Source organism: Cyprinodon variegatus, unplaced genomic scaffold, assembly GCF_000732505.1.
Source record: "Cyprinodon variegatus isolate N-32 unplaced genomic scaffold, C_variegatus-1.0 Scaffold26, whole genome shotgun sequence".
Taxonomy (NCBI): domain Eukaryota; kingdom Metazoa; phylum Chordata; class Actinopteri; order Cyprinodontiformes; family Cyprinodontidae; genus Cyprinodon; species Cyprinodon variegatus.
Window position 1 is genome coordinate 1812513 of NW_015150479.1, and position 27803 is coordinate 1840315.

At 35.8% G+C, this 27803-nt stretch overlaps 1 protein-coding gene across 4 annotated transcripts in view; it reads right to left on the reverse strand.

The window, feature by feature from the left end:
- grid2 (glutamate receptor, ionotropic, delta 2) overlaps positions 1-27803 on the reverse strand; it is a 520299-nt gene that overhangs the window by 132168 nt on the left and 360328 nt on the right. For all 4 annotated transcript variants that reach the window (XR_001481865.1, XM_015395277.1, XM_015395286.1 and 1 more), the window contains exons 9-11: positions 18550-18651; positions 9106-9303; positions 3172-3484 (exon numbers count right to left, since the gene is read on the reverse strand). Coding sequence is in view for 3 of the 4 variants with exons in the window: in XM_015395277.1 (XP_015250763.1) it covers positions 3172-3484; positions 9106-9303; positions 18550-18651 (613 nt within the window). In the remaining variant the exon portion in view is untranslated. The remainder of the gene's footprint in view (positions 1-3171; positions 3485-9105; positions 9304-18549; positions 18652-27803) is intronic.

Here is a 27803-nt window from a genome sequence, read left to right on the forward strand (position 1 = left end):
GTCCAAACTCCCCAGGCTTGGATCCACGACGCCCTCTGGTGGGCAAAGTCCCGGATCCTGACAGTACCCCCCCCTCAAGGGCGGATTCCAGACGCCCCAAAGAAAACAAAAAAAATAACTCGCCCATGGAGGGCGAAGGGCGAACCAGGGATGCCAGAAAAAGTCTCAGGTGGCCGGCCATGAAACCGGCAACAGAGCAGAGTCTCAAAAGCTGCAGGGCCTTGGAAGAGGGCGTCAACTCCGCTTCAACAGGAAGCACCGGGAGAAACTCTGTCTCCGCTTCCGCATGAAGCCCCGGGAAGGACGCCGTCTCCGCTCCCGCAGCTTTGCAACAGGTCCGCCCAATACCGCTCCGCCTCAGGAACAGAGGAATCCACCGAATGTGGCTCCACCTCAAGGAACCGAGGGATCACCGATTGTGGTTCCACCTCAAGGAACCGAGGGATCCACCGATTGTGGATCCACCTCAATGAACCGAGGGATCCACCGATTGTGGCTCCACCTCCGAAGGCTCTGGAAGGCGCAGAACAGGCTCAGGGGTCTCTCAGACGGCACAGAGCGGGCTCAAGGGTCTCCCAGACGACGCAGAGCGAGCTCAGGGGTCTCCTAGACGGCACAGAGCGAGCTCAGGGTTTTCCAGACGGCACAGAGCGCGTAGAAGGAGTCTGCGGGGCTAGTCTGTTGGCTGGATCATTCTGTCATGATGCGTTGGTTTTACTAGCCCATATGCAGACTCACAGACACGGAGGGAGGAATAAAAGTCCAATATTTATTGGAACACGGAGGAATCTACAGGTTCAAAGCTCAGACAGGCATGATGGCACAGGTAAGACACACGATCCAGCACAGAGAGATATTCACACACAGCTTATATAGGAAACTTCCGCAATCAGCAGACTGGAAACAGCTGATCAAGCTGCGTCCAAACTCCCCAGGCTTGGATCCACGACGCCCTCTGGTGGGCAAAGTCCCGGATCCTGACAGAAATAACTGTAGGTCCAAAGCAAAGGGTCTGGGAGGCTGGGGATTTGCTATAAATTAAACAATCATTCCAGCCACTAAATAAGGTAAACATGCCCACTGTTTTATTAAATATCAGCAAAGGAATAATATATGAGGCTATGGAATAACTTGATTTCAGGAAATAAGTGCAGCACAAAACTCTGATAGGATGGCAAAATCATCAGCCAAAATTAAATATTATTCTTTACTGAACACCAAATTAGTGAAAATAATAGTTTTACCTGCATAAATAAATCAGGACTGAAAAAAGTAAGCTAGATATTTCTAGTTCAATTTCTTGTGCAGCTAAATGGGGGGAAAATTGACCTCTGGATGTCCTAAAAAAAGAATCTTTATTATCTCTGATATCTCTGAAACCATATTAAATGTACAAACCAAATCTGCATCTGAAATGCAGAGCTTTAAACTCCCTGGGGGTGCTCATGGAAATCACAGTGGACACTGCGTTCGCTTTGAACGCACCATAAGGCCTGCTGTTATGTGGTTATTAGCTTAGTAAACGGTAGTAAACAAACATCAGGAAGGACAAAGGAAAGAGCAATTTAATGAAAAGAAAGTTTTTAGGAATTTTAAATTAGGGTTATGTTGTAAAAATAGCCAAAGATTTCATCATATAGCAAACAAGTTCAATTGGAATATGGATTGTGTCAAATTCAGGGCAATCCCAAAAGCAAAACACCAAAAAGACAGCTTGAACCAAGGATGGTGATTTACCTTCCTCTAAGACAATGTCCATAAACATAAAGCCAGAGCTACAGTGGAATAGTTAAGGTCAAACCATATTTATGTGTTGGCCCAGTCATAGTCAAGTCCCCAATCCAGTTGAAAATGTATGGCAAGTTTTGAAGACTTGTGTTAAGATATACTCGCCATCCATACAAACAGACAATAAAGCATATCTATACATTTACTTCTTTAACTATTTTGCAACATCTTTTTGTAGTTCTAATGTATTAGAAATAAAATATATTTGAATTACTAATGTAACAAAATGGGGTATTGAAAGAGTAATACAACTTCAATCCTGCTGAGATTTACCTTGAGTGCAAGAGATTTAGTTAATAGAATGTAGAAAGGGAACAAATGAAAAAAAAAATGCTATTAAAATGCTAGCTCTAACCTAAAAATATTACAAAGAATCTAATCCTTAACTCTCATGAAGGATACAGTCACATTTTTGGATTACTGCTAAAGTAGAACATTGCTGTCTGTATGACAACCAAGTATAAACCCCCTCTTGAAGAATTAGATCCCCTTTCTTCTGCCCTTTATTTAGTCTAATGACGCAACGACTAAAATGTTAATTACAGCTTTAAAGAGAGATGATTGTGGAGATGAAGTAGCAATTAGCATATATCATAGTCACTCTCATTACCACCATTAGCCACAGCAAAAATATGGAAAATTATTTAACAAATAGTGAGACCCTCATGATGTGCTTATTCAGAACACTATAAATGTTTCAGTGAGGGTGTTAGAGACATTTTTTCTTCTTTATATTTGCTACTGTATTGCCAGTTCAAGAGCAGTACAGTAAGCATATAGTGTGTTAAATGAAAAAGAAGCACTTATTTAGGGAGAACAACTAAATAAGAGTATGAGCTTATTTCATGTTTTCTAAAAGCATTGAGATAGAGACACTTAATTAAAAATAAGGACAAACCATAGCACATTTACAAGTTATTTCCACCTGAATCCTCCATAATTTTCTGTAATTGTTTTTTTCCTGTCCGTTACTCTGCTGATGACATTTAAAACCATTCTAAATTGCCAGTTCCATACTTGAGCAGAGTCTGAGAAATTCTCCTCATATTCCCAGGATGGGGTTATTATCCTCCTCTAAATCCATGGCTGAGCAAAATGCCTCCTCCATTTTCCCCTAATCTGACTAATGTACTAAAACATAAAAGGTCATTTCACATCCATACCACAGATCACATATGTGACTCTGAATTAATAGAGCTAATGATATCTTCATATACATTTTTTATCATATACAGTATTTTAAACCTCTATCACGATCTTCCTACCTGGCAGAGAGGAATTTAAATGTGACAATATAGAAAACAAAACTTTCAAAAAATGTATAAAACTGAAAGAAATTTAGTTCTTGTGCAAGTTACATCAGGATCCAGATTTCTTGCTTACCTTGCTGCACAAAAGACCCATAAACAAACCACATGGAATTGTACAGTGTGGTCGAAGACACAGGTCCCATGGGCAGCCGTGGTGGGTTGAGCCAGTTGAGCAAGTACACCAGGATGCCAATAAGGAGCACAGTGCCTGCAATGCACGCCCACAGTGACAGGTCGAAGGGTGCCAGGCAGGCAAACATGTCCACTGTGCGCTCGGCCTTGCGCAGCAGAACGCCCACAGAATAATCCATGTAGCGTGTGGTAAAGTCTACAACACTCTCCCGCTCAGGCGTGATAGTCAGAGCGGAGAGTCCGACATCAGCTCGCTGCAAGAGGCAGAAAGAAGAGAGGAAAGTGAGACAAATTTGTTCAGATCTGAAAGTCATTCCTTTTTAGGGAGAGTCTTTAAATACACAAGATATGCTTATTACAATGCTGCTATTGTAATAAAGTAAGGTTACCAAAATGGGAATTTTTAAAAGTGAAACATAGACTTCTTGTTTTTAGTATAAATTTGTACCAGAACCCTTGAATCTACAATGTGTTTGCCGTTATCCTGAATAACACTTTTTATGATGTTTTGTGTCAGCACAGTTGGTGTGCCAGATCACATCTTAAATGCATATCAGGATTTATGCTGAGATGGTTGTTTTGTTAGGGAGGAGATTGCAAAAGCCTTATCTTTCTTATCAGAACACTGTTTTGAGCATGCTTTTACCTTTAGCAACAAACGTGTTTGTCACAGCAACCCAGCAAAGATTTTTCATTCTGTTTAGTTATCGAACCTTTTCCATAAAAAAAGGAACAAAGCATAGATACTGAAAGGATATTGTATAATACTCTTAATATCTATTGATAATGCTAATGGATTTTAATCTCTTAAGATAACATTAGCCATCACTTGCTAAACATACAGCTGCTAGTCATAGAAACTGTATGTTTAGCATGAAGTCAATATAAAGAGGCCATATGCATCATTTATGCTGCTGAGCTTAGAGTTACTACCCAGACTCAGTCATTCTTCCATAAGTATGTTTATATCTCATGTGGGGTTACTCTAATTTTTTCTTTTTCATCATGGCTGCAGTGGACAGTAGTCAGTTCAACAAATATTTTGCAGCAAGGTGAACTGATAATAAATGTGAAATTTGTCAGAAATCTATACAAAATAATAAATAAATGCTGGTAAAAACTATAACAAAATTAGCTAGCACATAATTATTAATAAATTTGCTTAAGTGCCTACCAAAGCAATTTCTTTTTTTATTGTTTAATTTTCACTGTTTTGATTGAGAACCTTTTCTGAGGAGTACTAGACATATAAGATGACTAGAAGCAGAAGAAAAGTTAACTTAAAAAAGTTAAATCTTTGTAGACTATCCTTATAAGACTCCAACATTTGGTATGTTTATTAATTTATGCCAAAGCAACAGGGTTTTTTTTTCCTTTTGAGTACCTTAATTTCTTTCTATTTCTTGTAATTAAGATGAATGATGTTATAAAATTGATATAATGTTTGTTAATTAAAATTTTTAATCATCAGTGCTTCAAAAAAGCTAAAGACATCTGCTTAAGGATTCAAGATGCAGATGTGAGCATCTGTTTTTTCTCCCCCAAAAAAGAAATAGAAAAGATGATTTTCAACAAGACAACAACGACATTAAGTTGCTTGAAGCAACAGATCCTTAGATCAGAAGGTGTATTGTAAAAATAATGAAACACTTTTGAGACCAATTGCAGCCAAGTCTTTTCTTTTCAAACACACAAACAAAAACACAAAAAATCTACCTGATGCACAATAACCTGCTAATTGAATAGTTGAGTAATGGAGAAAAGACAAAATGCTTAACTTTGTAGAATTAGTCCTACAGTATAAGTTGTAGAAACAGCGCTTCAAAAGAAATCATGTACAATGCCCATTGGTAAACCAAAAATAAACAGTATCCAGGGAAACTGACTATGTGTGAGTAGGCATGAAATGCAGTGCAACTGTATGTGGTCAGTACACAATTAACAGAAAGCACTGTGGTTGATAATCATCAAATAGTTTTTTGGATAGATAAACACTGGCACTGGCTGATTGGGAAAACATATGTGTACATAAATATACATGGGCTTAAAGGCTTTCTCCAAATGTTACAAGGTATATTTGTGGAAGACACTTTTTTTCAGACTTTGACAAATTGCCCAAATCTGACACACAGTCAAAGAAACATATCAACATTTCAGAAGGACAAATATATAATGAGCTATTTATAACGATCAAACAGCATAGAACCCTATTAAAAGTCTACTAGAGTAAATAAGAGTAAAAAGAGCCCTTTTTCTGTGCATAAATATACTTCTTTTTGAATATGTGTAAATCCTCTTGGTATAGGTCATTTCATTAACAGTCTGTTGGCAGTAGTGTATTTCCAAAATATGTCACAAAGTTATTGAAATAATTTAGAGGAATGGCTTAAATAAACTTCCCATGTTGCCTCAATCAGTTCTGATGCAGTCAGAACTGCACAGCTAAGACATTTTTTATATTAACCAAGACTGGACTCTGTGACAATCCACACGTTTAAATAATGCTTTTTGGGCTGTGCTTTTGATTTTGTTTTCCAGCTATATTTACTTTGTCCTTCAAAGTAATTTTTTTGTAATAAATACAATGTAATGTGAATAAGTCTTGCACTTTTCAATCCCTTTTGTTATGTGGTTTTTATTAGATTACTTCATATTAGCTTTATTTTAAGTATATTAAATATTTTTTTCAGGTTAATATGTCAGATCAATATATCACTTAGCGAATAGTGATGCCCTGTGTGGGCAGCTCTTCTCATAGCCACGGCTATGTAACTTGAGAGGGTCGGATCCGTTAGTGAATGAGTCGTGACCCACAGCACTATTTTATAGCAGTCTCAGTTCCCCTTAACACAGAGCTAACTAAATTAAAAACTGTTGTTAGCCAACAAAACAGATTTTTTTTTTTGTAGGATTTTATTTAGAGTCTGAACATGACCTTGACTTTACAAATCTGGAAGTTAAAGGTTTAGCACCTTTAGTGGCTAGAAGAAAGCTGTAGAAGCCTAATATAAAAGTATCTTGGAATAATATGCCAAGATACTTTTAATATATGCTTTCTGAACAGTAATCTTAAATTAGACAGTAGTCCATTTCATAATTATTTAACTTTTTATATGCTCTCCGCTATTGCTGTGCATTGATGTTGATTAATTATTTTTTTTCAATTCTCTCTGTTTCATCTGTTTTTGTGACTGTTTTATAGATATTTCCTGATCTATATATACAGTACTCAATCACTTACTGCACAAATATGTTATTTTTTGGTGTTAAGACTTATTTTTTATTAGAATATGTGATTCAAAGCAAATAGTAGATAGTGAATACTTTTTCTTATTATTCTGCTTTTGTTCAACTGCAATAAAACACTCCCCAGCTATACATATATCCAGTCAGTGTATCAATTAAAGTGGTTGGGGATGGTGGGATTTTTCACAAGTACTGCAGGAGTGAGGAGTGACTAAGACAAACAGTGGGAGCTGCAGCAAGGTTAAGAAATTCAGCAAAAAGGATCAGAGCAGGATTACAAATATGGGCTGTGGTTAAGAAATACAGAAAACCAGTAAATCATGACTTTTTCTATCTCTGTCATCACCACAACCGACTGAGGTGTGGTTGTGGGACATGTTTGTAGCTTCAGGGTCTTCATATGCTGCCATTGTGACATATTATTTTGTACATGAAGTTTTGTTCACCTGTTTGCCTCTTAAAAGTCATCATATTTTTAATCCTCATCTACTTTGACTAAAGGAAGTGTGTGCATTACAATGATGGCTGAAGCTGTTGTGTTGTGCTTCTTTAAAGAAAACATACGGTAAATCCACACATGCAACCCTGCCTGTTATTGAACTCAGAAAGTTCTGTTGTTCTTTAACTGCACCAATCAAGAAGGAACTAACAACATTTAGAAAAATTGGGAAAAAAAAGAAGATAAAATACTTGAATTCTAATTGGCTCTGCTTAAGTGTCTGCCAATAATTAGAGATAAAAAAAACAAAACAAAGATCCCTGAGGGTAATGAAGTCAATGTTAAAAAAAACATTGAGTTACATCAGACATATCTTTTAGGTTTAGGTCTATTCTGTTCCACACAGGGACATCTTACAGAAGCAGTTTGTGAATGCCAGTCAGGCATAATTCTTAATAATAGATCATTTTCTTATTTAAATATTTGCTCTTGAAGCAACATGATTTCCATGGGACCTGTAATTATGGATAAACCTAAGGAGGACTGGTCCCATGAAGCAAGTCAAGCCAGGAACATGGGTCTACAGGCAAGAACTCTCTAGAAGGAAGATCCATTTTAATGCCTGACAGAAGTACTCACAGTCCTTTAACTTTTTATTTTTTAAGAAGTTATTATAACAGGACAACAAAGCTAAACATTTTAATTCTAGATAGAACACCATTAAACAGAGAAACACCTCTCTGGGAAGTTAAAACCTAACGGCACATGGTTTTCAAAATAGATTGATACATGGTTTTTAAAATTCCCTACTAAAAATCTGAAAAGTGGGAAGCATTTGTATTAAGATCTTATTACTTCAAGACAAGAGTTGAAGAAATGTTGTTCATAAATTATATAATAAAAATAAAGCATCCATTTTGACATAATGTTACCTTAATAACAAATCCAGCTGTTCCATAAGGACCTTAGGTATTAAATCATAAATAAATCTTTTCACATCTCAAAGAGGACTGTTTAGTTCTTTATTATCTCCACCAAGGATGTTATATTTTTTGGAGGGTTTATCTGTCTGTTATGAACTTATAAATGGATTTGATGGAATGTTTTTATTTAGCACAGGTGTCCCTCATGCCAAGGAACAATTCATTTAAATGTGTTAATTGGGTAATGTGCCAGTTTAAGCTAAATGTGTAACCCTCAATTGGGGATAAAATTAGCTGCTTGTCAGAGGTTTGCGTTTTAAATATACATTTCTAGTTCCTAAATGGAAAGAGTATGGCACAATATGAAACTTACCAAGGCATGACCTACCAACAGGCTAGATCTGGAGATAATTTATCAGAAGAGAAGCTTGGAGGGCCAGTGTAACTATGCAAACACCCTGAACCCACAAAGGCAAATCTTTCATGCACTTTACAAAACTGGCCTTTGTGAAAGGTTGGCAAGAAAAAAAATGCTTGAAAGAAAGCCAACAGAAGTCCTTTTTAAGAGTTTAAAGATTTAAAAAATCTATGAAGCAGACAAAGCATACATGTGGAAGATTTTATGGGCAGAAGAGGATACATTTTCATTTTATGACCAAAGTGGAGAACAATGCATGGAAAGAAAAACTAACAGTATCCCTATACTGAACACAGGACCCCTAAAGTTAATAATGATGGTAGCAACACTATTCTGTGAGGACTGTTTGTTCTAGCTGTTTTTTTCTAGAGATGCTATTCTATAGGTAAAAATGCGAAGAAATATCAATCATTTTTGTGCTTGAGTGGCTCAAAGTCCAGATTTAAGGATAACCAGGACAATACAAAAGTTGTACCTCCTCCATCCAAAACAACTGGTGAGTTATTTTACAATGAAGAATGTGTACTGATTTCAGTCTGTAGAATGCACTCACCTGGTAAGGATGTAATGTATATCAAAAGAGACTTGCAACTATAATCACAATGAAGTCTGGCTCCTAAAAACTATGCATTTGACACTTTACTTAATCTCACAAACTCACAAAAACAAATACATTTAAGCTTGTGGTTGTTACATGATAAAAAGGAAAAATGTTCAAGGGATATTAGTTTTTTTGCTGTTTATTTGAAAGTCATATAATTCTCAAACTACACTGTGTCTTGCAAACTGTGTATGTATTTGAATGAATATTAACCCTTGTGTTTATCTTTGTTAAGATTTCCTCCTTACCTTAGAAACCAGTTCCCCCATGAGACCATTCCACTGGCCCTCAGGTTGTAAACTGCCATATTTGTGGTCTGGAGCCACATAGATCTCATATTTAAAGCCCAGATAGTTGGAGAGAGCATCCAGGACATCAATTGAAAAGCCTTGATATTTCTTAGGTTTTCCAAGGACATTCTCTGAGACCATCACAAATGGCTCCTCCTGAAAGACAACAATTAACCAGTTAATAAGTAATTCAGAAACCCAATGAAACACACTAATCATTTTCTGGTAAACCCTCTATCACTGAAATCTAGACATGAAACACAACTCATGAAAACAATTAAACACCTCATAAGAAGATGTGAACACATACAATGCTTATGTTTTACACCCAGTGTTTTTTTTCTCAAACTTTTCTCTGTTGGGTTTTTTGTTTAAATTCTTGTGTATATAACACTTTCAATGAAATTATAAACATAAATATAGGTAATGTAAATTAGCATTTTACTGCTTGAATCAAATGCACAAGAAAGGATAAAAGAGAAAATGTTTTTCTTATTATATATAATATTAATGTAGTGTTCTATGGATTTTTTTTTTATTACCCTTGTATTTATTCAACACATTTCGATTGATGTGAGAATTGCTGAATGCCCATAAAGTGAATCTTGAGGTTTATAAGGGCCTGTGGGTTAATGACTGAATATTCTCTGCACACGTATACAAATACATCCAAATATCCTATGTCCTGCTTTCCTTACAGGGACATGCATCGACTTCCATGTATTTCACATTGATTTGTATGGCCTAACCCAGACCTGTACCCTAACCATTCAATACATACCTAATCCTAAACCTCACCTAAACTCAATTCACACCTTAGTCCTAAACCTAACTCCCAATTTAAGAGGAGAACTTCTCCTCAATGGTATCCAGTGGTACTGTAAGTTCCTACAATGTAGAATAATCCAGTGATATTGTCCCCACAAGGTAACAGATACTTGCCCATGCTCCCACACACGCATACGCACCTTCACTCCGTGGCATGGGCTAGCACAGAGGCCCGCCCTGGAGAGTCTTTGTTTTTTTAGTTGTTTGATTTTTCTAATCGGGATGTAAAACTTTCTATCGTTCCTCTATCATTCCTATCTATCTACAGAAAGAGGGGGCAGGTCACTAAGGCAGCTATGTTCAAAGTAGGTAGCCCTGCATGAATATGTGGATTTCTTTATAAAGGGCCAACAGAGCAAAGGAGAGTAAGCCTGAAGCAGAATTATTCATTTCTGTTTGAAAGCTAAGAACTGAAGTAACCAGTGAAATAAACATTAATGCTTGGCGTGTTAGCTACTGTAGTAAGGGGAACTTCATGCTGGTAACTCAGCCAGATGGAAGAAACGGCAGTGATGACATCACACTTACAACATGTAAGTTGTAAGTGTGAAACAACACACACAAAAAATGCACGTATAATAAATAGACATAACTTAATAACACATATAGAAAAATGAGAACTAGCATTCTTAGAGGAAATCTAAAGATGTAACACCTGATAATGATCTTTAGCCTGTAGTAGTTATATACAGTAAAGTACAACTTTGCTCAAAAAGGCTATGAAATGGGCTAGAGGTTTACTTGATTATTCAGGAGGAATGTTTGGTGTCTGCCAGCAGGGGGATGATTGCAGCTTTGGGGAAAAAATGCACTTGAATCTATTATTTTCTGATGTAATTTTCCTGAATTATTTTCCCAATTGAGACAAACAATTTAAACTCTTCTAGAATAAATGCTTACCTGAGGCACAGTGTTCAACATTTGTTAAGAAAATGTGCTTTTGTAATATAATTCAATTCAATTCAGTTTATTTATATAGCGCCAAATTCACAACACATGTCATCTCAAGGCACTTTACAGTTCAACCAGATCATACAGTCAAATTGATACAAAGTTTTCTATCTAAGGAAAACCAGTTGATTGCATCGACTCATTGACTCAAATACAATAGTTGTTGTGGGTTAGTACTTCCTGCAACAACAGGCAGATATGTTTTCAATTCACCTTGTAATTTCACAATCATATGCAAACTAGAAGTATTTTGACAATTTTTGAGCGGATGAGACACAGTCCGAACTTGAAAGTGTTCAAGAATCTGTGGAGTGAGCTCAAAATTAGGTCGTTGGCAAAGATGCCTTTCAACCCTTAAAAACCATGAGCCCACATTGAGAGATAAATCATGAAAAAGCAGCAGAAACATCCAACAAAGCTTTTCAACATCTATAAGAAGGGTTTTATTGTTACACTGATTCTACAAAAATGTAAGAAATATTTTTAAATGAACAATTTTTCATTTAACTTTTAAAAAATTGATATTTAAAACAAACTTATTTCAAAAAGAACATACATTTTTTTATAAACGTCATTGTCTTTTAAATATGTCTCTCTTATTGCTGTCACTAACAAACATTTGGTTAACCCTAATAAGAATAATTTGGGGCTAAAATGTAAATGATATGTAAACTGAATTATCCTTTTACTCTATAGACGGTGCCTCATGAAAATTCTATCAACTCCAAAACCAACCCTTCATTTCTTTTGTTAACATTTATTCAGTCATGGTCTGAAAACATCAGTGTACATCTGAAGGTAATTGAGGAAAATTGTGTGAATCAATTAAAGCAAAGGCTGATCGTACAAATCCATAGTAGACATACTGATTTCTAAGTAAGTTGTTATGGACAGAAACTGTGCTTTGCATGAAGATAAAACGAATTGTTGAAACATAGAAACGTAAGTGAAGCCAAACTGCTCATGAAAACAAAGGTTTCAGCACTGTTTAAAGACACTGATGTGGATTTTCTTTTTTAACAACAAGCAAGGCCTGAAGGACAATAATGCTCTCCAAAGACAACCCACAGTTTCAGTTTAATCTCTATATTTTGTGATATTGAAGGTTGCTGAGACAGACTTCTTTGCAGGTGTGCTCTAACAATAGTTGACACATTTTTTTCTTCTCTTTACCTGTAGACAATAACATGGACTTGTCAAACAGCTGTCAAGATAAATGCACCTGCTGCAGCCCGTCCAACTTATTTTGTTTGTTTTTGTTTAAATAAAATTCTTTGGAAAAAATGTGTTTTCTATTACAATAAGGGCAAATAAATCAAAGAAACAACTCCTCAGTTCCAGGAAATTATAAATACTATCAGAATCAGAAATACTTTAAGTTTTATATATATATATATATATATATATATATATATATATATATATATATATATATATGTGCATATGTATAACTATGAATCCAAGTAAAATGATAGTGACGTGCAAAAATTGTGCATGGGATGAATAAATGTCAATTTCAGAGGGAGGGGTGTCTGAATCACTTGAGGGAGGCATTGTAGAGATTGATGACCACAGGCAGGAATGATTTCCTGTGGCGCTCTATGGTGCATCTGGGTAAGAGGAGTCTTCTGCTGAAGGAGCTTGTCTACTGGACCAGTGTGTCATGGAGAGGATGTGAGCCATTGTCCAAGATGGACTGAAGCCTAGACAGCTAAGTAATAGCTAAGCTAAGTAATAGCACTCTTACCGAAAATACAACATGAAATAAATCCTTCCAAAAAAAATATGAGTTTTCTATTTCTTTTTTTAATTCTAGTTTAGTTTAGTTAATTAATTTTCACAGCATACAAGGCTAGAAAAAAAATGTGAAAAGCATATAATCAACATATAGCTCTGATAGCATGGTAGAAACCTGCTTTGTAAATCGAACCAATAAAATACAAAAAATAGGTAAACCAAACACTAACAATATAACAGTATAATATCAATTAAAGAAAACTTAGAAAACATGTTCAAAAACCGTAATATAATGAAAGTGTTTTTCATATTTTTTTTCAATATAGAAAATGAGAAAGGGTTCTATAAGATATACAAAGTCGTTCCAGGGAAGATTTCCTAGATATTTACCAAGAATTTCACAGCATAATATTCTATACAATGGTAGTTGCAGCCAATGTGCCTACTTTAAGCGAACAGCTCATTGTCTGACACATCATAGCCTGCATGGAGCCAAACAATGGTGGTATGTTTATTAACTGCTGGTTTTCCCTCTTGTCTCTCTCTATTTGTGTTCTAATGATTGTTGTTATTAATGACGGGGCATCACCTATAGTTAAAATGAAATACATCGAAGTTAGAGATTTTTAGGGTAACAAAACACAAAAATGGCTGAGTGATATAAATCATTTACGAGTCACTGTAATATTACAGTGACAGACCACTTGGATAAAACCAATTTGATTACCTTGGTGATTCAATCAATTCAAAGCAATCACCTCCACTTGTAAACAGATTTTTAAAAAGGGCAAGAATGACCAGTTGTAAAAACTTATCACTTGAACAGAAACTTTAAAGATTTCTGTTAGACACTGTTGTAATGAAAAAAACAGAACAGTTTTGTCAACAAAATATTTTGATAATAGCAATCCAAGGATATGCAGAATAGCACTTGTTAATGGATGAGCCATCAAACTGTTCCACAGATGGGCAGACAGCAGCAGACCACAACGGATGCCACTGGTGTTGGTTAAAATGAGAAAACTTAGGCTAGATTTAGCATGGGCCCACCAAGATTGGACAATAACAGATTGTGAAGCTACTGCTTCATCTGTTGAAGGTTAACCTAGGCTGCAACTTTGGATGCTGCATTCAAAAATACAACCATAAAAGATTTTTCAGTCTCTAAATAGAATATAGGGTGCTGCTGATAAGAAAGACTGATTATTTTCAAAACTTAACATAGTGTAAACACTACAGCTTAGTCAAGGTTTTTCGCTGCCAACCTGTATTCATTTATGACCACACTGCATCCATCGCTTGATTGTTACTCCCAACAAGACACTGCACCATAGCTTAGATGTGACCTCTGAACCCAGTGGCACAGCACACATCTACAGCATCAAATGTATGATGCTATTGTGGTAGTTGTGGACCAGCAACTCTAAAGAATGTTTAAAAAATGTTTAATGTATTACATAAAGAAATAAAGCAATTCCAAAGACTAATATGGATGTACATGATAGCTGGTTAGTGAGTAAAATGGAGCCTAGACGGAAATTCAACTGAAGAAACTAATTGTTCCACCTGCGACACAGCCATAGCTTTGAACCACACCTCCACGAAAGCCAATCCGCATCCAAAGCTCATCTTAAAAGGCCTCCGATCTGCACCTGTCAGCCCCTGTGCGCAGGCGGTGGATGTGCTGTGACTTCATTCAGAGGACACCCTTTCAACCCACCTCCAGCCCCTCCTCCACCTGCGTAGCTAAAGCTTCATCAGAGTGTGATTTCTCCCAGACTCTTACGGCATTCCCTGTCTCATCTTAACCGGTCAGAAGACCGCCATGTTGAGCCTGCTTCTGCCAGAGGTTTCCTCCCAATGGGGAGTTTTTCCTCTCCACAGTCGCTCCAAGCTTGATCATCATGGACAGGTTCTCTCAACCTATGTTATCCAACTGGACTTCCATCTTCCAGGTCCCTGAGTGAAGCTCTAGTATCAGCTCACGCAGTCCACTGGATCTCCCTATAAAGCTCAGCAGACCCTCTCGCTAACCAGCAGTCTACAGACTGACCAACTTCATCCATCTCCACTCCACCACCAGTTTCAGGCCAGGGGGGGAAACAGCCCTATTCTTTGCTCCTGTTCATGCACATCTATCAAATTTAAGTGCTATGTTTCCTGCCGAGGTCTGAGCGCCAAAGACAAAGTAATTGTATCGATAAATTTCTCCTAATTGCCTTTTCTCTTTGTGTGAGTTTTTCAGATTGAAATAAGTCTAACTTTTGAAAGGCCATGGGTGACAAATTATTTCAAACATCATCTTTTAGTTCACATTTTAGATTAAATTAAACTAGAATTTTTATTTTTTTTATTTTACACCACTGTCCTTTTTTACTTATACATAGTTATTTTGAAGCCTCTGTTTATACCTGCATTACTTTCTCTGCTTTAACCAATCGTTGCACTACTCTATGCTTCTATATTACATAATATTCTGTAATTTTTGGTAATTGTGAAATTGGCCCCCACCTCATATTTCCATCTACCCTGATAAAATTCCCCTGCACTTTCTTTGGCACAGGTTAATTCTGCCCCCTCTTGAAGGATGTACCACATGTGGTCTCGTTGCTGGGTCTGTGTTTCTGGAGGAATGAACCAGGGGGAAGGAACTGCAATTTCCCTTAAAAATAAAGTAATGACATTTCAAAAAGCCCACAGAAGGGATGCTGGGACTTACAGAGTTGTGGTGATTTCACAGAACGGTGAACCATTTCAAAACGCTGTGGCTTTGTATGTCAAACTTATTTTAAAACATAGTTTGAAAAATGTCCTTGCAGATTTATGCATAAGACCAGATTTTCTATTGTAATGAAAACAAGATTAAGTTGCTGTTGCTCTATCCAAAAAATGAAAAATATGACCCCAAAAAGCATTTGAGTGTGCGTTTGTATTGTGACTCAAAAGCACACTCAAATATATGCTGATCAATGCATAAGACAAGAGACTTTAATCCTCTGTATATTAAAAGGAGATCAAAACCTTCTAGATACTGGACATGACTAATAGAACAGTGTCCTTCAGCACAGTGTCCTTCAGCAGTACAATTACCCACATTTAGAAAAAATATAATATTTTGAACAAATATCCCAGGTATGACAATTTTGACAAGGTTTCAGGTTGAGGAAAAAAAAAAATCTCTGTTGTCTAAACTTCGGTCATGGAGCCTAGGCGAATATTGAACCTGAAAGACACTTTCAAGCTTTACCTGCATCTGTCGACTGGCATGTCATGTGGATCTGCCTGTAATAAATCTTGAAAATTACATTTTATTTTTCATGAGCCCATATATTGTTATAAAAGGTAGCCCTAAGCTACATTAAAAATGCAACATGAGGGTAACACTACACAGCAACAGAAGAAAGACTAGTGAATTGAGGACTATCAAAATAAAGAATATATATTCAAAGAGTAGAACTTTAACAAATACCAAGAGTTTATCCCACTTCAATGTATCCTAATAAATAAACTCTTGTTCTTTTGTTAAAATACAAAGTTACAACAAATTTGCTCGATGTTTACAGCTGTTACATGTTTTGGTCAGATTTGTGAATTTCTCTAAGCACTAACAGAGACCCCACAAATAATTACTGAGACACAGCCTTTCCAGTAAAATACTGATTGATTAATACAGGGCCAGATAATCAATAGCAAAGATTTAAAGTCAACGTCTCTAAGTGGGCCATGATCTACTTAGCAATTTCCGCTCAATAACTATTCAACACTGTTTGATAATGGAAAAACTGAACCTGTTGTTCTGTGAGCCTGCCTTGGTGTGTGCATGTGTGTGTTTAGAGGGGTTTGGGGTGTAGGGACATGTGAGCAAAAAGTGCCAATAGTTTTCTGTGTTTTGCACAATAAGAAATATCGATGGCTCATCTAAGAAATGCTGTGCCTCACAGTGATGTTAGGAGAAAAAACATTCAGAAGCAAAACAGAAAAAATCTATTTTATGAACCTTTAAAAAATCTAGATTAAACATACGCAAACATCCACCCACTCACACAGTTACTTAACCTGAGCAATAACAAATGAAGTCTGAAGCACAGGTGCAACATATCATTTAAATGTGCACAAACAGTCTTCTTTTAGGCTATTACCAGACAGCATCACCCTTTTCTAGAGAACCATAGGTTGATAGTTAAAAAACACAATCATATTCTTATTCTTTTTCAGGGATACGGAAATCAAGGACTTCAAAATGAACTAAACAGGAAAAAGAGGTGTCGGGATTTTTCCCTCTGTCTCAGACTTCATAGACAGGTTATTCATAAATTCATAACACTAAAACCTTTAAGCACTCATAGGATTTAATCCAATTAATCCTGCAGGTCAGATATAGTAGAATAAGCTGATAAGCAGGAGCATTAACACTGCAAGACTCCAATGGTCTTGGTCATTTTCTGTCAAATTAATGAATAATATATATATGGAAAAACTGCCAACAGTTTGACCTATCATTCTTCTCTGTGAAATTTGTTTGTATTTATTCTTTTCCTCACATTTGCTCTTAACATGTTTTTCTTTAGCTCTTCAGAGACAGTGTTGGTGGATCGAGATAAAGCTACAACTTAAAACGAAAGCATAACAGAGTAAAATTATGTCTGACACAATTGCATAGATCAAAATAGTCCATTTTCATTATTCTGAGTGAAAAACAGCTCTTTTTAGGAGAAACTGATTGTGTGTGTGCCTGTGAGTGTTGGAGGATGTGTGTATCAGGCTTTTAGCTAGGAATATTTCATAGGGTTTACACACCTCGGTGTATCACATCTTTAGACTTTGCACAGCCATCTTGGGGTATCCTCCCCTGCAAAAATGTAGACTATTTGAAACGCTTTTTTCCTGCATTTTGAGCTTGAATGCAGCTAACTTTTTGTTTTTGTTACAATACTACTTTCATGTTGATTATGGGAAGTATGTGTGCTTGACTAGAGGTGGAAATTTCATAAGGAAGACATGAGATAATTTTTAGGTACAATATAATGTTTCATAGGTCAATTTCAACAATCGGGAAGTATAATGCTACATTCATACCGCAATTAGAGCAGCAAAAAGGTGCCTGCAGGTTAATTTTCAACCTTGTACACAAAGGTCAGACGTGTCTCAAGATCATCTTTGATGCTCCTTAGTGTCCTAAGTGTGTCCAGGTAAATCTGCTGCTTCTGCTGCTCCTGTGTTCAATGTCAGAGAGTGGCTTTGCTATATTTGCTGTCATCAGTAGGTAAAAAGTCATTTTCATATATTTTTATATAACAAGGTCCATCTCAAAACATTGTCGGTGCAGTCAGTTCATCAAGATGATTGTGATCCTGCCCTAAAATATTATTTCGCTGTTGGAGCTGCTCAGACCCCCGAATACTGGTGGTGCGCTGTCACTGGGAATCCCCAGCAACAGCTGTCTTAGACCCGTTCAACTTTGGAGATTTGTTGTTGTTTGTGTTGTTCAGGTTTGTGTTTCAAACTGCAACCACCAGAATAATAAAAGGGAACATATTTTACTGGCAGGTTTAGACCCTTTAAGTAACTGATCATACTGTAGCTTTCCGCATCAGCAGTGCTGTGTTTGTCTCACTGCCAGCTCGCAGATCAGCTTCTCTGATTGGTTGATGTGGTGCGTCGAGCAGCAAAAATTAAATTTTTCCAACTCCAGCATCTGTTGCTTGTAAAATTTTTAACATTTGATCAAGGTTTCAGGGGGAAAAGGAGGGCGTGCCAAAGCTGTACATCAAAAATGGGGTGTTCAATTGTCATTTTTTTAATAAAGGGCGTACAATGTGTGCCTGTATGCATTGATGGATAAAAGCCTGGTCAGTATGTGTGTCGATACACTCATAACCTGCTTACCAGAACAGTGACGACTCTTAGCACTACTCCTCTCATGTTGTTTTCCAGTTTCCTATCAGTCAAAGTACCATTCAGTCCATGAACTGGGTCCCATGTGGCGAGCTGCAAAGTACAGGAAAAAGGAGAAACATTAAATTTCTAATCTTAAAAATACCAACAAATCTAGGAATATATTAGATTGCTTTTTAGTAGTGAAACATGCTCGGATGTATATTTTGGTGCCTCAAGAGTGTGATTCTACCCATTTTTGGGGAATTTGACCCATAATGTGCACCTGAGTGACACTTTGATAGTGTCTATTTTTTTCCTCAGCTTAGCAAGAATGCAATCCATTCCCTTATTTAATTCCCTAGCTCAAGTAAGATATACAGATTGATTTTGCAAAAAAAAAACAAAAAAAAGCATTAGAATCTATGTGAATTGAGTTGTTTTGTTACAGTATAATGAAAGAGATGGGGTATATAAAATTATACAGACATTAACACGGTCTGGTAACAGACATTTTGAAATAACTCACTGGCTGTAATTTCGGTTGATACCGACAGTTTTGTTTGAATCCCCCCCCCACCACTCAACAAAAAGGGGGAAAAAAAAAACATTTTGTACACAGAACATTGGTGTAATTATGTAGCTTCCAGAGCTAATGCAATTGCCAAGCTTAAATAATACTTTTTATTATTTATAAACGCATTTTTAACAGGCTTGCAATCTTTTTAGTCATTGCAGAAACATGGAAACTATTTCCATTTCTTAAGTAGTTTACAGCCAGAAGGTAACGGACATCCTGAACAGGTCAGCAGTTCATTACAGAGGAAAAAAGGCAGACATTTTCAAAAAGACATTCACACAGGTGGTAACATTTTTTTGTTTACTTTATATTTTACAGACCCATGCAATAAATTAATCTTATCTCTTATCTCTCAAATCAATGCTATACTGTATGTATATGGCTGTCTTAGTTAAGAAAATAGTTTGCAAATTTGTTGTTTAAAATTTTTTAGTATTACCTAAAACCAGTCCACACAAAAAAAATTGTGTTTCTTCTATTTTACAAGATATTCTGTAAAAAAAAAAAAAAAAAAAGTTTAGAATGAAACTTGTTACTGTTTCTATATTATAAAAAGCAAGATACATATCCCAACACTATGATAAAAAATGTAATGCGAGAATTTAAACCATTACCATCAGAGTAATGTTATTGTTGATTGGACTTGGTCAAAAGAATGGTTTTCAGAAATTTTAGAAGGTGCTGCAAGGTTCTGACCCAGACTTCTATGTCTATCAAATTGCATCATAAACGTCCAGTCTTTTCCCCAGGACCACATTATATAATCTCTGTACAGCCTACGCTTTCAATAAAATATTATTTTTAGCTTCAAAGATCAAAGCAGACTGGGTTCCCTGTGGACAGTGAGCCAGTAGGAAAGAAATAAGTGATTTAGCCGTCTGCTATTCAAAGACAAACACACAGCTACATAAACACACTGGGATGCACACACAGAATTAAACAGTGTGGTTTCTGCTTAAAACACACAGAAACTGGGGGAGGGAAATGTCAGATAATCTATTTTTCAAAAGGCTAAAGTTACTGTTGGTTCTGAGATTAAAGTCACGTCTTATCAATTCACTTTTGGGACAAATACTTATGGTAATGATATGAAATGGTTACTTTTTTATGAAGCTGTATTTGGTTAAAATGTTATTGCATTTTATAAGCATTTCTCCTGGAAAATAAGTTAACAGTAGGTGGCTGGCCCCCAAGCAGGAATATGTTGGTAGAGACGTGGAGCTCCACAAAGAAGGATCAGGTTTTTTCAACAAAAGCCAGGATATTAGGAGAGTAGAAGTTTTGCTGTGGGTCACAGAGAGAAGGCAAATGCATTCAATCTTTATTCTAATGGGAGAGTGTGCAAAGACCACAATCCATCGGTAGTGTCTCTAGGGATTTAGGGTATAAAAACCATTGGCATTCTTTCGGTATTTTTTGAAATACTGAAAGAATGGCATCTTATTTCATAGTATAATATAGTAATTCTACACATTTTCTGTAGTTTTAAGTTTTTTTCGGCTAATGATTCTTATTTGCAGCAACCTTTGTTTTAATGAAAATATTTTCTTCTGATCAGGTTGTTTGGTGAAAAGAGTTGCTATATTTAATAACTAATGTTTAGAGCCACTGATTAAATACGTGAAACAGGGTACTGTATCTGGAGCAAAGGATTAGTAGAAGTAAGTAAGGTGAAATAGAGGTTTGGAAACATGTTATTTGACAGAAAACTGTAAGTAATCCCTCACAGCGATTTTGTGTTAAAGCCAAATAAACTTTTTTGTGGTTTGTGATACAGCTCCATGTAAAAATGTTTAACTGGTACAAATACTTTTAAATGGGACTGTAGTTCCAACCTTAAGCATATTAAGCTTATTATACTTTTTAGGAAAGTATTTACTTTTAGTAATTTTTTTATTTTAGTTTTTTTTTTTTTAACTCTTCTATTATATTTTATACCTTCCAGGGTAGCATCATATCTGGAAATGTTCTATTTTTGTAATTTCTAGCTACAGGAAATTGTCTTCTGTAAGTAATCTATATGTATACATAATCTGAATTATAACACATGCTATTATTGTTTCAGCCTGGAGGTGGAGATGTGGTGCTTGCATGTGAGCCTGAGTTTTATCCCATAACATAGAAGAATTGTTGTGATCTATCTGTTGATTGGCTAACTTTTATTTCAAATACAAAAAGAAAAAAAAGAAAAACACAACCTAAGGGTTTGTCCCACACACAATCTCAAGGTCACTACTACCTTCAGTTTTTTTTTGCATAGATGTAAATAGACATTTTCTAAATAGATATTTCTAATGGGCATACTGTATCTGGAGGAGCAGGTTATCATAGAAGGCAGAATGTATCAGAATCCAAATACTGAAGAAACACATAAAGCAGAAAAAGATGAATATAGAGATAAAGATCACAGAATTTACATAATACAGTTTATTAAATTAATGAGGTGGTGAATGAAGGTTGACCAAAGATGTGAGCAAACTTAAACTGCTGGTAAATGTAGTGTAAATGTGACTATACAATCAGTAAAGTCGGTGTGATTTTGTGACAAATTTATTTTATATCTAAAAGTGTGGTGGATAGATAAAGCCTCAGGAAGCCAAATGAGACTAGATAATCTTTTTTTAGTCTGTAGCTTTGGCCTTAAAAATAAAAATAAGGAGCAGCAAAAGGGAAATAAGTGAAAGTTAACTTTCAACCCTGAACTAACACTGACATGCAAATAGCTGTTAACCGAGCCCTATCTTGTACATTTAGGTAAACACAGTTAAAACGAAAGTTCTAGTGTTAAGTAGAATTGAGGAAGAAGAAGAAAAAAAACAAAGTAATGGTGATTTTTTTTAGCTTGTTTTTTTTTCCTGCCTGAAATTAATGCACTTAAAGGTATAGGGGGAGGATGTTCTCTCTCGATTGGATGATCAAACTAAGTGGTGCTCCTAATTATGAATCATTCTGGTGATATGTTTATGTAAGGCAGCTATCTTTTTCTGCGCATGCGCACTTTTAGGTGAGTATGTGTGGTGAGCTACCGTTTCAGCCAATCATTGAAGCTCACCTTTCTCACTGTGGTTCTTTGAAAATAGCCGTGGATCGTAAGAGTGGAAAAACTGCAAATCTTCCTATGGAAAGTAAGCTTGTATGAGCGATACAAACAGTAACTTTTAAAGAGAGCGTGCACAAGGAGAAATGGGCTTGTGCATGCTCTCGCACGCTTTAATAGGTGTTCCCTCCTGGGAGCGGGTACAGGGTTTTGCATGTGCATTTTTTTTTAAGTGGAGAGGGTGGGTCTTTTCAAAAATCCGCCACTATGTCTTCAATTAGGTCCCTTCTGGTGCTTCATTCACACACAACCTCTGTCAATGCATCATCCATTGTTCTTCTGCTCTATTTTGGTAAAATGTTTGTTATTAACAAAAATGCTGACAACACAACCTCCTTGGCGGAGGCAATAATCAAAGGACGTAAGTATTTATATTAACATTATAGTTACAGGAAGGATTTTCTGTAGTTTTTTTTGTCTTGCACAGGTTCTGGAGAAGCCTCTTACTCAAGACACCCTGCTGTTGTTTAACAATCTTCTAAATTATCTTTTTATATGTTCTTGTTTGTGCATTTGATGCTTTACGTTTGTGTGTCTGTGACTCTCCGTGTGCAGGATAACTTCAAATGTTATGAACGGATTTTATATTTTTTTTTTTTTTACATAAGGTGCACCTCAGTCTAAGGAACAATCCATTAAATTTTGGTGATGATCCGGTCACCATCTGGATCCAGGAATCTTTTAAAAGATTATGTGAATACAGGTATTAACTTAAGGTGGAGGTCATAATATGTCAGTGGAAATGAGCGACTTGGTGGAGGTCTGGGCTCTCCAAGTGCTTTTCTAGTTTATCTCATTTTCTTAGCTGATGACAGGCAAAAAAGAATAGCTTTTTTGGCAATTTAAAGACACGAAAATATAAAATTATTTTGAGCAATGTAGATTGATAAATGTAGATCTAACCAGGTAATTGGCACTACCGCCTCATATTGCTCAGTTCATGACTTTAGACTCTTTCATAGTTTCTTTCCTGCTGAATCCTTTTTCATAAGCAACTTTCATGTGTCTGAACTGACCAGACAAAAGCACCTTTGAACTTGCATGTTACCAAATCACTGTAGTATAGTAAATGGCCTGTGTTCATATTTTGCCTTTTTAAGTCAGGGGACTTCAAAGCACTTTACACTACATTCAGTCATTCACTCATTTATGCACACACTCACACACTGATAATAAATCAGACAAACATCTCATTACTAGCCATAAAAATACAAATAAAAAGTCCCCAGTTGATTCTTAAACCCCTTTCTTTGGATAAACCCTTTGTTGACACTGTAGGCAGCGCTTTAAAAGGAGTTTCCTTTCTTAACGCCTCTCTCTTTCTCATGCTGCAGCTACCTCATGTTCTCTTTTGTTGTTCTGTTTTTCCTTTTCTTACCTGGGCACAGTAAATGTTGACAACAATACTAATGTTTTCTATAGGACTAACCAAACTTTAACACTGCAAAGATCAGCTCACTCAAAATATAGTTATTTTGAGTGAGCTGATGACTATCTATTTATACATACCCAGAAGCAGACTGGGACAGAACATTGGCCCCTGCATCTCAGACCAGACTAAGCCGCCACATTTAATAACACACTACTTCTCATAATTTCTCTTAATTCTTTTAACCATCTCTGTAACTAAGCAGCTTAATGTCTATGATGAAATATTAAATACTTCCAAAATGTGTCAATTATTATTGTTATTTATTTATTATCACCACTTTAACAGTTTAATAATATAGTATATTAATATATCATAGTAATTTTGTATAGGAGACCTAAGAAAGTTTGTGGATTTCTCAGAGGTAATTTAATATTAAAGACTGATTAGGAAGGGGGTCACAGAGGACACAGAACCTACTACTGATGGAGCCGATTCTTCTCCATCTAAAAAAGTTGGATCATCAAAGGGAAATACTTGTGTTTAAAATAGAGAAAGATAGAGAGAAAATGTGGCAATAAAATATCTTGCGAGGGAGAGAATTGAGTCAGCGATAGACAGGCTAAAAATGGCTTATGCTGATGTTACTGCTAATCTGAAGAGCGAATTTGCGTGGTGGCTAATCTCAGACCCATTTTCCCAATGTTCCCCAAAAGAGTCAAAAGAGTGATACTGATCCTTTTTTTTTTTTTTTTTTTGGTCTCTTGCAGGACCCTGAAGTGGTGATGTGATGTTAGAGCTGGGCATTTAAAACATTCAAATAGGCTGTTCTAAAAGCATACAACTTGGTTCTGGAGGCCTACAGTCAGGGGTTATGTCATGGAGGAATTCTGAATACCAGTCTTAAGTTCGCAAAGTAAACATTTCCGTAAGTTTTGTTTCTCCTCAAAGCTCACTGTAACCATTCCAAGGAGTGAATATGAACAAACATTTAAATGTAAGAGGACCATCAACTGTTGCTATGTAGGGACAAACAATTAATTTACTGATACAACAAAACTTTTTGTGGGAATCTGTGGGACGCATCTGCCTATTTCTCATACTCACACCCCACAGATAAACAAAAACATCACATTTTGATTTCTTGAATTAACAACATACCACAACTCTAAAGAGTTCTTTGAGACAAGCCAAACCCAAATATAAGATTTGTGTTGTCTTTGGCAAACACATCGCTGAAGGTTTTAGTCAGATTGTTACTCAATGCAATCAATATCAGGAGACATTTTGAGAAAACGAAAGTACAAAAAGTGCATAAAGCACTGAAGCACTGACAGCGATTCATAGCTGCAACTAAATTAATTTAAATGGACATAGGAAAAAAAATAATATCAAATTAATAAATAAATGTGAAAAAAAAAAAGTTTTCTGCTACTATTTATCTTGAATTAGTGCAGGTAGGCAAAGCAAAAGCTACACGAAAAGAACATTTTTTTAAAATAATATTTTTTTTCTCTATAACAGTTAGGCATTAATCTCCAGGCAGAGGTACATACAAACTGCAGAACAGGTTTTGCTGCTTGTTGTTGTCTGTGCTCACTCCTCTTTTAATTCCCTCAGCACTTAGAATGGGAGTAGGAGAAAATATTATTTTTCCTTCTTCAACTGAACTGTCTCTCTATCAGACAGCACAGAGGGGCAGTTTGTTGCAATAAAAGAGTCCAGGTTGTGCTGGTATCAGGGCACTATATAAGCAGCTACAGTACCAACTCACACATCCCGGTCTTTATGATGCACAAATTGACTCTGACATAGAACCCACACTAAACTGTAGCTTTGCTATTCTATTCTATTCTATTCTATTCTATTCTATTCTATTCTATTCTATTCTATTCCTAGTTGTATTATAAGTCAGATATCCATTACTTTTCGTCAACATTGCTACATTGTTTTTCTCCCTAGGATACACTGAAATTATAGAATACTGTAAATGATTAAGTGAATGAACAACTAATAAAATCACTATGATTACAGTGTCTAAAAAGAAGTATAACCTTCAACAACATAAGAAAATAAAAAAAGGAAGTTATTCCCATAATTATTTCCAACATTATTAAATTTCAGCAAGAGCAAATGAAGGCAATTCTGTAGAAAATCTAAAAAAAATTTAATAAGAACTGCTGCGTTTTCTATATGGTTGTATAGATCAAAGTGGGTTTAAAAGGGAAAAAATAAATATACAATCTTTACCATCTTTAACTATGTACACAAAATCAGACAGTTTCCATGCTAAACAGAATAACCTTTTTAAGTGACATGGAAAAAATGAACAATATCTTGCGTAGAAAAAGAAGCAGAATAATCAGGTGCACAGATTACACATTGTCATCTCAAGTTCTATATTTGAAAGACATTTGTATGTCTTTTAGAAAATTCCATGTAAATTCTATGCATGTGAAACCAACGTATTCCCCCTTGAAACACCCATTCTACTGGAAATTGCTGCTGTATTTCATTGTATCAGTGCTGATGTATAGATATGAGTCTGTCAACATCTTAGCCTGAAAAAATAATCTGAAGAAAAAGTAGAAAATAAGATGTGTTTGAGTGTAAAATATTTGTAATCCAAGAATACAAATGTAATATGCCCAGATGGAGCAAAGCACTTTTTGCAGATTTAAAACTTGGGAAAATTAAATTTAAGATTTCATGTTAAAAAAAAAGATGAAATTGATCAAAAAAAAAGATAAATCCTCATAATCCACTAATGGGTTGTTGGACATAATAACATAATAAAATCCAAGACAAAAACATATTGTAATTTTACTAAATAAATGCTGTCTTTTTTCTGCTTATTCAAATACAATACCTTTAATATGACAAGCAACAAACATAAAAAATCATAAAATCCATGAAATCATTGTCCACCATGTCTATATACAACAAACAACCAGCAGACTTGATGACATGGTGGAGCCTTTTACATGCCATGTGAATCTTCCCATCATATAAATTGCCTCAGCAAGGTTTTTGCTAAATGTCAGCAGAGGAAAAGCACACAAACCGTTGAATTTTACTCAGGTTTTGTATTTGTTGTGAATGCAACATTGGAATAATATTAGACATAGCAATTAAGGTAATTCCCCATCAAATGTGCCTAAATAATTCCATTGGAATTAGTAGCATAAAGACTAAGCTCATTGACATCTGATCATTTGAGCAAAACGTTTCTCTGATAGACTACACATTAAACTTTGCTATTCCACTGTTTCAGATCTACAATATGTACAGAAATATATTCACACCGCCACACAACCACATGACTGAGGTTTTTATCGAAGTCAAGCTCTGTTCTGATTTACCAAACATGACAAAGTTGCTGTCTGCTTGAATTAATGGGAATTGTATTATGTACATCCACTTCAAACCCTATGGCTTCAATGTGTATGCAAATATTAGAGTTTTAAATTAATTGATAATTTTCTAATTAAAATTCATATCTTTTAAATTGCTGTTTGCTACTTTTTAATTGACATAGAAAAAACATCTTTATAAATAATTAATTTGTTGTAAAATATGTTTATCATAATGACTTACATAAAAATGTATTTCAAATCAATTAGCCTCTGTGTACCAGGTTTATTTGGCATTTTGAATTACATCACCTGTGTGTTCATGAAACAAAACACTGAAAAGAACTTTGCGGCTATGTGCCTCACTCTTTGGGCTTCATTTTAAGTTTCTACACACAATACATTGTGAAATGAATAGAAAATAGAGTCAAGACATTGACAAGGTTAGAAAGAATGATTTGTATTTGAAATTAGATTTTGTTTTTACATCAAACTTTGCTTTCGTCAAAGAATCCTCCATTTGCAGCAATTACAGCATTGCAGACCTTTGGCATTCAAGAACAGACTGTCGAGTTTTAGATGAAAGTTCTTTTTTTCTGGCCATTTTGTGCATTTATTTGACCCCACATGTGACGCTCCAGAAACTCAATCTGCTCAAAGGAAGGTCAGTTTTGTAGCTTCAGTAACGAGCTAAACTGTTTTCTGAACATGATTGCACAAGGGGTGTCTAATCATCAATTAGCCTTCTGAGCCAATGAGCAAACATATTGTACCATTAGAACACTGGAGTAATAGTTGCTGGAAATGGGCCTCTATTCACTTATGTAGATATTGCACCAAAAACCAGACATTTGCAGCTAGAATAGT